Source organism: Argentina silus (assembly GCF_951799395.1).
Source record: "Argentina silus genome assembly, chromosome: 6".
Lineage (NCBI taxonomy): Eukaryota > Metazoa > Chordata > Actinopteri > Argentiniformes > Argentinidae > Argentina > Argentina silus.
Genome location: NC_139660.1, coordinates 3701961 through 3716960, shown reverse-complemented (window position 1 = coordinate 3716960; position 15000 = coordinate 3701961). Strand labels below are relative to the sequence as shown.

The 15000-nt window shown below is 41.7% G+C and overlaps 2 protein-coding genes across 2 annotated transcripts; both read left to right on the top strand.

Annotated features, from left to right (window-relative positions):
• Positions 1 to 130: 130 nt before the first annotated feature.
• Positions 131 to 1393, top strand: foxe3 (forkhead box E3; the record flags this gene model as incomplete). The annotated part of the gene is made up of 1 exon (XM_083671807.1): positions 131 to 1393. The coding sequence occupies one exon, from the start codon at positions 131 to 133 to the stop codon at positions 1391 to 1393; it is 1263 nt and encodes a 420-aa protein (XP_083527933.1).
• A 4895-nt stretch (positions 1394 to 6288) lies between these two features.
• foxd2 (forkhead box D2) lies at positions 6289 to 7392 on the top strand (the record flags this gene model as incomplete). The annotated part of the gene is made up of 1 exon (XM_083671749.1): positions 6289 to 7392. One exon carries the CDS (start codon positions 6289 to 6291, stop codon positions 7390 to 7392), a length of 1104 nt encoding a protein of 367 aa, XP_083527875.1.
• Positions 7393 to 15000: the final 7608 nt, after the last annotated feature.

Here is a 15000-nt window from a genome sequence, read left to right as displayed (position 1 = left end):
GGGACCAAAAACGCACTCACTGTTTAGGCAAGACAAAACATCCCACCGCACTTTATGGTGCTTGCATTTTATCAGGTGCAATTTCATACAAATAATTTCTATATAAGCATATACATAACACATTATTTTTATGAATCTTGCAAATTTCTCTTACTTCTCGGGCATGTGCAACATGACGGCTGAGTCCCAGCATTCGCCAGCCGAGGCGGCCAGTCCGGTGGTCATGTCTCCCAACGTGAGTTTGGACTCGCCGTTACCTCCGCAACCGCTGATGCTGCAGGCCCGGACCAAGGACGGTGTTCTGATCAAGTCTGAGCCCCGGGGAGGCAGTCCAAACACGGACCGGGAGGAGGGAGCTGCTCTGGGTCAAACAGAGGAGCACCTGCCCACAGGCAGCCGCCGGGGAAAGAGGCCCGTTCAGAGAGGAAAACCACCCTACAGTTACATCGCTCTCATAGCCATGTCCATCGCCAATTCTGCCGAGAGAAAGCTGACCCTTGGTAGTATTTATAAATTCATCATGGAACGTTTTCCGTTTTACCGAGAAAACTCAAAGAAGTGGCAGAACTCCATACGCCACAACCTTACCCTCAACGACTGTTTTGTCAAGATTCCCCGGGAACCTGGTAGGCCCGGGAAAGGCAACTATTGGACTTTGGACCCTGCTGCTGAAGATATGTTTGACAACGGCAGTTTTCTGCGGAGGAGGAAAAGATTCAAGCGCACTGACGTAAGCACCTACCCGGGGTACATGCAGAGCTCTAGTGCGTTCACCCCGACCCCCATGGGTAGACCCACATACCCCAACACATTGTATCCAGGAATAGGGTCGAGCTACGGCTCGCAGCTAGCGGGGTCCCCCCACCCTGCTATGTTGCATCATTACCAGACCTCCGGCGTCTCCCAAGGACAGCCAAGGATGTTCAGCATCGACAACATCATCAGCCAGCAGACGGTGATGCAGAGCGGCCCAGGAGGAGATCTCAACCCTCAGGCCCTAGGCCTGGGCGGTGGAGACCTGGGCTCCATGTCCGCCAGCTGCTCCGTCACTGGAACCGACCCCTCTGCCTGCTACCAGACGCAAACTGTAAACAACTCATCGAATGTACTGGGAAGGGGCACAGGCGCTCTCTCCTCAAACCTGGCACCCGGATATCCTTACTCCACCTCGGCATCACCCCCTCACCTGCCCGCCATGACGCAGTCCAGTTTCTCTCCAGGGAGTTCCCAAGTGTACTGCACGGGGAACCGGTTGTCCCTGCCGGCTGTGCGCTCCGGGTCGTGCGCTGAACACACAGAACAACTCCTGGGTCTCTCCAGTCCTATGAACTCTTACAACAACTCGTATATGAGGCAAGCCAACTTTGCGTCAGGACTAGATCGGTACATGTGAGAAGCATGTGAGAAAAATAACGTTACAGCCTCAAAATACATTCCATTTTAAAGATATAAGATGCCTGTTTCTTTGTTTGAAATGCAACTACATTCCATTATAATTTCGTTATCTCAGTGCTTGGTTCGTTTAACATTTTATACAGTTAATATTGATTTTTGTTTTTATAAGTTGTTTTGTAGCCTACATGCGTGTACATTTTTGTTTGGAAAGAATTCCAGTTAGGCCTATATATTTTGTCATCATCTGTCAGAAATACAATAGTTTTATAATAGTGCAATTACAATTCTATTTTGTGAATTTCCAATAGTTTGTTTGTTGGTGAATTATTTTGAATACATTGTTATGTCTACTGTTGTACTTGGTTGGTTTACAACATAATAAATACATTTTTGATAAGCAAGGTCTTCATCTTTGATTTTGACATTTCAGATATTCACACCCTGAAAATCTGGTGCAGATCTGGTTAGGATTATTAAATTATGTAACTCTTAACATTACATTTCCCTCATACCTCAGTAACTACATCATAGAATTAAATAAAATATAACATGTACAGTCTCCATGAAACTGGGCACACGTGTTAACTACATGCAATAACATAACACCAAGACATTCACATTTCATGTGAGCACATGGGCATATCTGTTCAACTAATTCGTAATTTTTCATTAGAATTAAAATTCAGATAATTTATCCTAAGTATAGATATGATCGTATTGATATTGATATACCATTGATTAATAACGAACAACTGGTCAATTACTATTTAATATCCGAATGGAGATAGGCGTGAACGTGAGCTCTGGGGTGCTTTGAAATGTTATTTTCAACTTGTAGAAAAGTGTATCAATTGAAATTGATAGCCTATTTGTGCAAATGCCAATGAAAATGTAAATTCTAAATTAATTTAGAATTAATAAAATAGGCTACTTTATGATTCTTGTGGTGGCAACATTGTTTTACAAGTTGATAAATTGTGGAACCGTAATCACAATCAATTTAGTATTGGATACGTTGGATGTTATTGGCCGTAATAATCATGCATCAATAGTCTTTGAGGGAATGTAAACAAAAGACTGTTAAATTAAATTAAATTATTATTTTGAGGAGAATCTGATATGGGGAAAAGATCATTGGATTATAGGCATGATCTTATTCATTGCGCCTCCATTGCGTAAAGCAGCCGTGGTATGCCTATGAATTATGACTTATGACATACCTGCATATCACATGGAAATAAAAATACAATAAACTATGTATTTGATTTGGTAACTTGTTGAATACTCTACTTTTTACATGCTCTTTGACCTAACCACCGTGACCGTGCATGACGTAAATGGTAGGCTTGTAAGGCCCAGTTGCAGTCTGGTAGCAGATTAGAAAAGGTAGATAGAAAACTATGGCATTTATGACTATGCTTGACGGCAATGGCACCCATACAACACACGTGCTATATTCTGAAACACCTCTGCCTGGTCTACGCTGCACATGGGCAGATTTACTGAACGTCTACCTAAATCAGGTAGGCCTATAACAGTTGGAGCGACACCTGGTGGTGTTCTTTTCAAATCAGTAATTCATGGACTGTGGATTGGAAATGGCTCATGTCTACAGTTTGTCCACCAGAGGTCATGCGACTCCAAGAAGTCCACCAGAATGAAACATAGTGGAAAGTTAATGATGTGGAGTAATGCAATATCCTGAGATGTTGTTGTTTGTTAGGCCTAAATGTTCGGGCTTCAATCCAAAGTAGATCTAAGACTGGTCTGCTCTCACCCCTCGAGGCTGAGAAATTACTGAACGTTTATAGTCTGGTTTAGGCCTACAACGGCACCACAGACACTGTTCCCTCTCTTCGCCCTCTTCTCTCCAGCCCACCCAGAAAATCATATTTGATAGCCTACAAAACAATGGTTTTTCTCTCGTTGTTTTCGAAGTAATTGATGTCATCAAGTAAAACTTAGGTTGGCGTCTCCTTCCTTTATTCATGATATAACCCTAACCCTAACCCTAACCCTAACCCAAACCCAAACCCTAACCCGTTTTATTTGACACTGTCAAATTGACAGGTGAGCTGTGTTTATGAAGGTCAAAATGGCCTATTGCATAGACCTAAATGCCTTTACACTTTGTGATAATGGATTAATTGCTGTAATGTAGAATACAATCTCAAATTGAATTTACCTCTTAACACACCAACGTATTCAAAGAAGGCAACAGAACGTGTGGGAGAACAATTATGAAGTATAGATTTGGCCTTTCTCTCTGCAGCTGTCGTCCTCAGTAATGCAGCCGCGGCCAGCTGACGGCTTGTCCCGTACCGGGGAGGGTTTGGGACGGGAAGGGAAGGGAGGGGGGTCCTAGAGGCTAGCTTAGTGAGCGTGTTATTTAGATAAACTAATTGAGAGGGCCCCATGATCGACTCGGGACACTTTCACTTCTCCACGGTTAGCTTACAAGGCCTATAGCCTCCTTTTACTCGCTTTCCAACGCTTCAACAACTTAGCTCGGGAATCAGCACATTGGTTAGAAAGCGAACAGATGTGCATTGAACCATATCAAATAAATCTTGACAACGATAGGCAAATTAGTTATCGATCTGAGTCGGCGTGACCATGAGACCATGAGACTTTCTTCACATTTGTCCATTTGTGTTGCCATAGGTCCCATTGCATATAGCCCATCATTTAAAAAAAAAAAAAAAAAGTTATAGGAAAATCTGATAAATATAAAAACGCAAATGAGAACCATTTAAATCCATCTAAATTTAAATCCATCTAAAGAAAGTTGATGACGAAGCTACTAAGGAAAGGAACGCATTTGTTTGTAACATGGAGAGGACATGGTTATACTGCAAGCTGATGGTCCTGAACAGAGACGGATGAGGTGCTGATGTACACGTATTACAATAATGCCATGTTTCTGCTCTGTAATGAAGTGGAATGCGAGCGCTGCTCCGCGCCTGTCACGTAACACAGTCTCACACACACTACATACCACGTCATCTGCTCCTGCTTTGACGAAGACGAATTGGAGCAGGTTGCAGCTGATGTACATTCGTGTTTGTCTATATGTGAATTATGCAGAAAATGTAGATGGATAATGTTATGACTTCTTGACAAGCAAAACATAAAACCCGTGAGAAATGATCGGGGAATTATTGGCAAAGCACGTAAATGGAATTCCGACGTGGTCTTATTCTCCCTCCATAGCCTATAAGCTTTACATTGACTCATTCCAGGGCATTAGTAGAATAGTATTCTAAGAATACTATTATTATTTAGGGATTCCCCAAAAGCCAAGATGAAGCTTATAAGCCTGAGAAATACAAATACATAATTTTTTTGCATGTCTTTGCATAAATTCATTAAAAAGTAGCCTAACACTTGCGTTGTGGGGGATCCTTTAAATTGTGAAATACTGGGACGCCTCAAATTGACAGTCAGAATACATCGCCATAAATCAAACGGAAACCATTTACATTTGATTGAAAATGATAATAATAATAATAATAATAATAATAATAATAATAATAATAATAATAATAATAATAATATAAATGATAATAATAATAATAATAATAATAATAATAATAATAATAATAATAGTATACTATTATATAATATACTTGTATGTATGTGTGACTTATATATTGTAATATTTTCATTTTATATGTTTGGTATTATAATACAATATATTACAACTGTATATTACAACTTGTTTATGCCATGTACCTAGTAATCATATTATATATTATATACAGTATTATACTATATTTCTATATATATATATTTCTTTTTTATCACGTTGGCCTGTTATTTTAAGCCAGCTATACTCCGTCTGAAGCAATTACATGTTTGCTATTAGGTTATTCAAGGATAGAAGAACGTACAACTGTTAATTGTAAACGAAATATGAATGCAATTTACACAAATTGAATTTATAGATTAATATGGATTTCAATCAATGTATATTTTATTTATGTTTGTTATGTAGGCTGTCTTTGATTTTATTTAATAGATCCGTAACCAATAAATGAACCGACTTATAAGTAAAGTTGTCCTATAGTTTGCATTGTTCCACTACTGTTTTGCTACAAGGTACAGGCCTTCGTGGATTTAATCATAATCAACCACTTCAGCAGCAGAGGTCCACGTCAAAAACGCTTAGCTTGTTTGTCTGAGACTTGTGGGCTAATACAGCGTATTAAAACCCTTAATGTTTTTGATGATATTCCATATTTGCCAGTGGTGGCCAAGATAAGGTGTGTAATGTAAGGTAGAGCTCACTCACCATCTCCTCCCCTTGGCCGTCTCTCCCTCCCTTGCCCTTTCCTTCGTTTCCTTCAGTTCCTGGTAACAGTGACACGGAGACCACGTGATCTCTACGGCTGAATAAATAGCTTTTGAGAGCTCTGAGGGGGATAGTATGAGGCTCTCAGGATACGCCGTGCCCGTGCGTAAAGATATTCATATAGATATGCGCAAGTAAATGAACGACCTAAAACACAAAGTACCAGTATCAAAAGGACAAAATAACTCATTTATAAAAACAACTTTTAGATGTCCTGAAGGAGAGAGAGACGTGTGATTTATGACTTTTTCCCCTCGATTTTTTTTCTGCGTTTGAAAGAAGAGTTTCTCCTCGTTGAAAGCCACCGCAGCCCCCATGCTTACAGGTTGGTGTGGCTAAATCTCTGGATCAAAGCCTTGTCCTGCGCTCTTATAGATTCCAGTAATGTTTCTATGCAGCTATTGGAGGTAAACAGGAATCCGGTGTGGTCCTCGAAGGAGCGGGAGAGTGCTTTACGCACAGACTGAGAGCACCCAGAGTGGGAGCTGTGAAGACCCGACACGGAACGTGATAGAGGAAACGAATCAGTCTCTCCAAGGATGACTCTGGGAACGGATATGTCCGACAACTCTGCATTGTCCGAGGATGTGGACATAGACGTGGTCGGGGGAGACACCTCCGTTGGAAAGGACGGGAAATATCTTCACCACGATTTCGACTTGGACAATGACTCGGACGATAATTTGTCTCAGAACGCGAGTGAGAGGGTTTCCTCCCCCGGCCTCAGCAGCTCCGAGTGTCCGGCTGACCAGGTTGGAGTGGGGGGAGAGGCAGGGGTAATGGCGGGAGACAAACCCAGCAAAAATGCACTAGTGAAGCCCCCATACTCCTACATTGCCCTGATAACCATGTCTATACTCCAGAGTCCCAAGAAACGTCTTACTCTCAGTGAGATATGTGAATTCATCAGCAGCAGGTTCCCATACTATAGGGAGAAATTCCCCGCTTGGCAAAACTCTATTCGTCACAATCTTTCTTTGAATGACTGCTTTGTCAAAATCCCACGTGAGCCTGGCAACCCCGGCAAAGGCAACTACTGGACCCTCGACCCGGAGTCCGCCGACATGTTCGACAACGGGAGTTTTTTACGCAGGAGGAAGCGCTTCAAGAGACACCAAACCAACGAGATCCTCAAGGACGTCGGTGGATTCCTGCCCGGGTTCGGATACGGCCCTTATGGGTACAACTATGGTCTCCAGCTTCAGAACTTCCATGCACATAATCCTTATCATCCGCATCACCCAGCAAGCGCGTTCCCTTTCCAGAATACACCTTGTGGACTCCCCTCACCGGCCTCCATATTCCCCACGCCGCATCCCTTGCCCTCTCTCTTAGGTGCTGATTTTCGAAAGCCATTTTATCCCCAACTAAGCCCAACCTTGCCCGGCCTGGCGCCTCTCAAGACGGACGCTAACACCCCAACTCGGCCTTCTTTCTCGATAGACAATATAATCGGTGCAGCTAATTCGGTGGCCTCCCCGTACAGCGCCCAGTCGGGCAGCCAGGCTCAGATCCTGGCCATGTTGACCCCTGCACTCGCCTCGGCCTCGAACCACTTGAACCTCTCGCAGGAAAACATGCTGCAGCCTGGGGCACAGACATTCACCAGCAAAACAGCGAATCTTAACAGTTGTCATTTCTAAACTGGCGACAAAACAAAATTACAGAAATCCCATATTAACCCATTATGGTTCTGTCGTCTTATGTGAAGGTAGGATAAACATTCTTTGCGAAATAAGAGTGTGGCTCTTCCCCTTATGTTTCTTAGATCTGATCTTAGAATAAAGGAAAGTGAAAGGTATATTTATGGCTTGTAAATATGTATACAATAAATGGAAGAAGCATGATGAAGTCAGACAGAAGGAGTCTAAACCAACGCTGAGTGTATATTCGTTGGCCTGTTTTGGCCTATGGTCCTTCGCCGCTTGAGCAAATGATCCAGCTATTTTAACATAAGTTAAATGTCACGTATCTCTGTTGGGACGATTTCATTGTTTCTTAACTATAATTGAGATTTTTATTATGATTTATATTGTTTTATATTTGTAAGCGTTGTGAGATAAAAAGCACTGTTAATATAGACTACCGAGACCGCAAACTCAGGTTTTGATATTAGAAAGCACATTGAGGCAAAAGGGGTTCTAATACAAATGTAACCTTTTCCACTACCCCTTGATCTCTTACCAGCGGTGTCGTGGTGAATTTGTAATTATATTATTTCATGTTGTCAGTGGACAAATATGTGGTTTTGGTGTAAAGCGCATTACCTCTCTCACCCTGTTTAACTGTTGTGCTTACGTTCCTATCTATTTCATTGAAATTAATCTGTGAAACGTATGTTATGTGTATAGACAGAGACACTTAAATGTTCATAGGTCATTTTTTGTTGTAATGACAAGAATAATAAATGTTTGTGAATTTGAAAAGACTTTCGTTAAATTGTTTATTGGAAAGATTTTATTGGCATATGCCTGTGCCAATCTGACGCATCCTAAACATATATTTTATAAGCCTATATCCTTAAAGAATATACATAGAAAAATAGCCTTACACCACGTATAAGAGAGAGCATAGGTCTCTGCGTTTAGTATGTTAGCATTTGTCTAGTTCATCTTCGTTGACCCGAGGTCAAACTTCAATCTTTATATGCAGGCCGAGTTTGAACACACAGTTCCCTGGCAGGCCCATTAAAGCGCTCTCTGGAACTGGGCATGGTCATTTACGCAATTGTGCCTAGGTATAAATCTTTCTTAAATCTGGCCTGTAATCTTGAGTGATTAGGAGAGTGAATAACCATGTTATTATAAATCTACATACACCAAAATAAGCATTAATTATTCTACAAACCAGTGCAATAAAACAAGTAGGCCTATAGGCCTAAACAGATATAAATATTATGGAACGGTGAGCATGTATTCCATTTGTGTGGCACTGGGGACGATTATAAAGGACTAGTTTCTGGCGAGTTACAAAGGCCTAAATGAATGGGAACATCAGGGGTTGGAGGCCTGTAATTGAATGTGAGCGTTCTACATGGATACCCACGATCTCTTGGGGGTTTCGTTGCTAATTTGTAGCAGCATTTTTCATCAGGATCCTAATCCACGATAATGCGGTGTTTTTTTTCGTTTGTTGATGTTGTCACTGAAGACCCTGTGCCCGGAGCCTGAATGCACGCCCAGTGAGCGGTCCCCTGTGAGACAAGCCACACACATTCGCCTCTGAAAAGCAATCTTCTCAAAAGGCGCTCGGTTAGTCTGCTTTCATGTCATCTGTGTCGTCTCGGGACAGATACAAAAGAGGCAGCAGGGCTCGTCCGAGTGCAGAAAACAGACCTATGAGTCTATTTCAGAGTTGGCCAAGCACATGTTCTGAGGCAGAGGGGGGTGTAAAAGTTCCTTTATTTACCAGATCTGTGTGCAAATGGTTAAATTACTTGGTGGGGTGATTTTGACAGATGATTATTGGGGATGAAGGGCGGGAGGGCTGACTCCTCTGTTCCACTTTCCCCTTCAGCTCCCTCAATATCCTTTGAGGCGAACCCAAACATGTTGGACCTACTTTTATCAAGTCTCTTGCACTCCTTTTGTTGGTGGTGTGTTAATGAAAGCCTTGAGAGTAGGTTACCTTTCAGATTATCTTCTTTAAGACCTGATTCCAGTTTCTGTGCCAGGGTCAAAGAACTAAATAACAGGCAGGCAGGCCAGTCACTTGGCTTGGCTTGTTTTGACGTTTGAGAGGGAAAGTCTTCAGCATGTAGTGACAACACAACACATTAGGACATTCATGTAAGATTAGGCTACTTGAAATGGGGTAGATTCTACTGACAAAATATTGATATAGCCTAGATGAGGAAGTTGAAAAAACGCCGGTCTAAAATTCAGTTGGAAAAATTCCCCACGAAGGCCTAATTAAAACAAAGAAAACTACAAAGCATGATCTGCATAATATCCAGTGCAGAGAGTAGCCTACGTGTTGAAAACACAAACTGTGAGCAATTGGTAGACATCACGACCTTGCAGAAGATGTCATGTGTAGACGTGAGAAATTGGGCTACAAATAATCAGTCAGTCACAGTAATTAAACGAGTTTAATTAATCATAACCACATCATTAATGGCGACAATATCATGAATGAAGATTATAAATCAGACTACCATGATGTAGTGAGGCGGGGGGGGGGGATGCGTTTATCAGTGATTTATTTGATTAGGCTTATACACTTACGCTTGAACTGGTGTATGGAGGAGGTACACTCAACGGACACCGCACACACAAACACACACACACACACACACACACACACACACACACACACACACACACACACACACACACACACACACACACAGAAACACACAGACACACACACACACACACACACACACACACACAGAAACACACACACACACACACACACACACAGAAACACACACACACACACACACACACACACACACACACACACACACACACATTCACAATAATGTGTGGTCGGAAGCTATACCATATCGGAGTAGGTCACGTTATCACTGTCTAAAAAAAGAAGATATAATGTGCCCTTGTCTTAATTCCATGCATAGTCGTTCTAATTGAATAATATAATAATACATAAATAAATAATATTTCATATAATTGTTTTTAAAATAGACGGATTTATTTATGGATCAATTGCACCAGAGAATACACCACCAAACCGTCGATTTAGGCCGAATCACAGCCAAAATGAAAATGTGTTATTGGAAATAACCCTTGCTCCTCTTCAAAACGACCCAAGACAAGAACATAAGTTGTTAATAAGACATATTCCACACGGTCACAAATCACACACAGCCTTTAATTCTTGATGCACAATGTTAGCCTTGTGTGTTCATTCTGCTTTCGTTTTTTCTACGCGGTGTGGCTGTCACATGAGGACCACCCACAGTCTCGGCCCAGAATTTGTTTCTTTATTTGTCTCTGCGACATTCGTCTGTTTTACAATTACAGACTTGGGCCTACACCTAAAAACTCACCGAGTCTGAAATACTTTGAGTTTTTTTATTTTTTTATCTGAAATGACAAAAACATGGGTAATTCGTCGCAACAATTCTGCAGAATTAAAGGCATACCGATGGCTTTGACGCGGGTTTGATTTGTATTGGCGTGTTTCTAAGACTAGCTTCGTCAGTTTATTATTTTGAGGCACCTTTCTTTCGTATTACTATTTTAAACATCGCTCACACGGCTATTATAACAGTTGCAAAGCAGTTTCCTAAAGTTGTGGATCTAGTTTTAATTGGATAATCCTTTGGCCTATACGGCTCATTTTGTATCATTACACGTTTTTAAAATAGTTTGTTTTGGGGGGAACGTGTTTGAAGCCGCAAACGTAGGCCTATAACATACCTGCCTACTCAACATGTAATATTTGTCTTTCTGCTCGTGTCACCTTGCTGAAAACCTGCTCAGCCTCACCTCGGCTCGGCGCGTGGTTAAGGGATTACATGAAATCGTTTTGCCTTAAACCTTCCCAATCCCACTTCCTCAAATATGCTAATGATATCACCAATCAATGTGTCCCTGCTAGTTGTGATCTGAAGGACACTAACGACTTCTTAATAAGGGCTATGAAGATGCATATTTCACGTTCTGATGCCTTGTGTGTGTGTGTGTGTGTGTGTGTGTGTGTGTGTGTGTGTGTGTGTGAGAGAGAGAGAGAGAGAGAGAGAGAGAGAGAGAGAGAGAGGGAGCACATTTAAGGCAGCTAATTTGGCTGTTAAACACCGCCCACTTAGAAAAAATTAAACTCAATGTAAATGTTATTTTATTGACCTTATTTTATGACCTTACTGTAATGAGTAATTCCAAGTCAAAGCATCTAAGTAGTCTATTGTATTAGGATTTTTTAAACACCAGGTGTCTGATTGTTTGATATGTTTTCGACAACAGCAACATTTCAACAGCAACATTTCAACAACAGTATTAATAATAATAGCCTAATCATATTTACTATACTATTATTATAATTATAATTATTAATACTATTGTTACTATTACTATTACTATTACTATTATTATTATTATTATTATTATTATTATTACGCCTATTATGGCTATTATTATTGTTATTATTACAATTTCAGACATTGATATTACAGCAGTGCCTTTTTCTAGTCAATCCGTTTTGAAGATAAATAAACGGACTGGAGCGTCGTCGTCTAAATGTATCAATGGCTGATATGGTTTTGATTGTTAGCACTGAGCTACTGGGAGAGGCAGGGTGGTCATGTGCGTGCTTTCTCTCTCTCTCTCTCTCTCTCTCTCTCTCTCTCTAAAAAAAACCGTTATTATATCGTGACTTGGCAATTGCATTTATGAGTTCTTCCCAGAGATTCAGCTTTGGCACGAGGTCGGTATTTGTGATAGAATCATGGACACCTGTGGTAGCGCGGAGGTCACGTGTTGCCGCTTTTCTTCGTCACGACGTGGATGGACTCAGTTTCAAAAGCGGTTTGCAAAGTGGGTTCAGGTTCAGCCATGTATTTTCACTCCATGTTACCGACACCACAGTTGTCACTCAGGGCTCGTTCAATCGAACTGACATTACAGCATAAAGGCCTATATTTTCCATGGCCATATATTAGAAAGATTGGGGTGAATAAGGTGGACTGCATTCCCTCGCAGGATGTTTCCAGTTTTCAGAATAGGACCAGTCTTCGGGGACAGTATTTTGTAAATAAACATAGCGTTACGCATTGCTAAGATTGAATCCAATCCCTTACCGAATAAGGCCCATAGGCCATGTTATACAGACATATATTTTCTTCATCTATTTTAATGAACTTAAACACGCGAGACATGTATCGTTATAAAATCTTCCCTTTCACTGTGTGTGAGCTGTCAGACAGTGCAGACAGGCAGATGAGAGGTCCTGCAGGAATGCGTTGGCCGGGTCCCCAGGCACCCCGGCCTGGAGGAGAGGAGACGTGGGCCTACTGCTGCAATAAATCACAACCTCCCTTCGCTGCTTCCAATCGCCCCCTCCGTGTTTTTGCAGTGGACAGAGGAATCCTCTGCTTAATTAATTTAGAATGTGTAAATAAAGCAAAGACAGTGAACTCCCCTCATCTCTGGAAAACAAAATATTAACTTTGGGAGAGTTCGCCTCATCGACTTCGACACAGTGTGACACACTGACGGACACCTGCTGTTGGATGGGCATCCCACACACAGAGAACACATGGTTATTAATTACAGTGTGGATATTAAACTGCGCACCGAGCGACCGCCAGACTACGATAACAGGTGATCTGGCCCGCCGTTTGCTTGATGTGTATCAGCCCACATGTCTCTGTGCTCATAGAGGCTAAAGTGTGCTCCTGTGATATGATTTTATCTCCATGGCAACCTGGCCACCTTGTCTATCCGACTGGAGTGGGACGTTTCTTGGAGTTGTTGTTGGCTTATTGGAGCAGCGCCGCGACTTCAAGATAACGTAATGAAAGAGCGAGGATTTAACATGTGACCTTCCCGCTATGGCTTTGATAGAGAGGCACAGCTGTTGGTCGTTCTCGAACACTGATAGCAGCCTAGCCTACGAGCTGAAATAGGCCAAGGCTCATGTCATGCGGGCGAATTGCTTCCTTGGCCCATGGCACCTAGATGGCAGACGCACATACATTGAGGAGATAACTATCGATTTTCTATGAAGCATTTTTTATAAAGCAACTTCATTATTTAGACCTGAAAGTATCGGTTTACGTACGACTTTACGAATTGCCTACATGCAGGACTGAATGCTGACGCCAAAGAAACAATGTAAATCTATCAAATAAATCAAGGCTTATTTCTGAAATTGTAGTCTCAGAATCTGCGTGTAATGTTCCTACTCCAGTGTTGGAGCCGTTCACGCTGGCAATTGTTCTGAACGCTCTGGTATTTTTTCAAATACTAATGTTTGAATTTCACTTAGACAAGCTATTAGGCCAACCTCTCCTCAATATTAGGCCTAGTAATTCTCAAGTCTATTTACATTTATTCTGTTTTTGATTGAGCCATATGGGGTTATTTTCTAACCTAGATTGTTGTGACTAGGCTATATTGTGAACTTGCTATGGGCTTTATGGGAAAATATAACAATTATAATCTCCAATTTATTAAGGGTTAAGCCACTCCAATATTAAACCTGTGATATCTTTGCACTAAAGAAAACTGCCACGTCTTCGTCTACTAATATTTTTTTAACTAAACAAAATAATGAATCTATTATTTTTTTCTTCCACTATGGATGTCAGTCAGTATAATAAAACAAAAGTCTGTGTTATATTTTATTTTGCACAGGAAATACCTCGAGGACACTACTATTCCCAAGAAAGGTGAAAAGGAAACTTTGTTTAAGTTGACACTTAATATCTTTTTGAATGTAAGTCTGTTTTTGGAAAGAAGGGGGGAAGCCTCGCGATAAAAAATGAAGTTTACTATCCAGAGTGAAATGCGATCATGCTGAGGTCGAGGGGCCAAACTTTTTAAGACTAATGTTTATTTAGAGAAGTGAGCGCTGTCTATGCGACTCCCCGTTCTCCCAGAATGTTGCACTAATGTCTTTAACAGAGTTGAGCAGACCACCACCCGAGCGGCCCACCGCGGCAACATGTCTCTGTTGGCTACCGCTGTGGAATCGAATATGAATTGCATTTGCCAAGCAGTGAAATACAGGACATATGCAGACAAAACGATTATGAATCGATTCACAGACACATTTTGAAATGTCAAATGTACATTTGGGTTAGGCTACTTTAATCGCAAAGTCTTTTGAAAAGACGCAGACGCTGATGAACCTCTGAGAAACGTGTCTGGAGCTACTCCCGATGAGCCCCGTGTTTTCTTACAGTTTGTGAAATTGAATTAGATACGGTAGGGAAACTGACCTCTCGCCAGACCCGCACATTTTTCCACACCCTCAGGTTTATGGTGTTTCTGGGTATTTTTGTTTGCTCAGCTGGAATCGTCATCAGACACTGTGTCCGAGTAGTCCATGTCTATCTCGGCTGCTATCTCCTTCTCCTTCTCCTTCTCCTTCTCCTTCTCCTTCTCCTTCTCCTTCTCCTTCTCCTTCCCCTTCACCTTCCCCTTCTCCTTCTCCTTCTCCTTCTCCTTCCCCTTCCCCTTCTCCTCTCCTTCTCTTCTCCTCTCCCCAGATCCTTCCTAACTCTGCATGCTCCCCTCTCGGCCGCCCTTATTTGCCACCAACATGGATCTGAGGGAGGACTG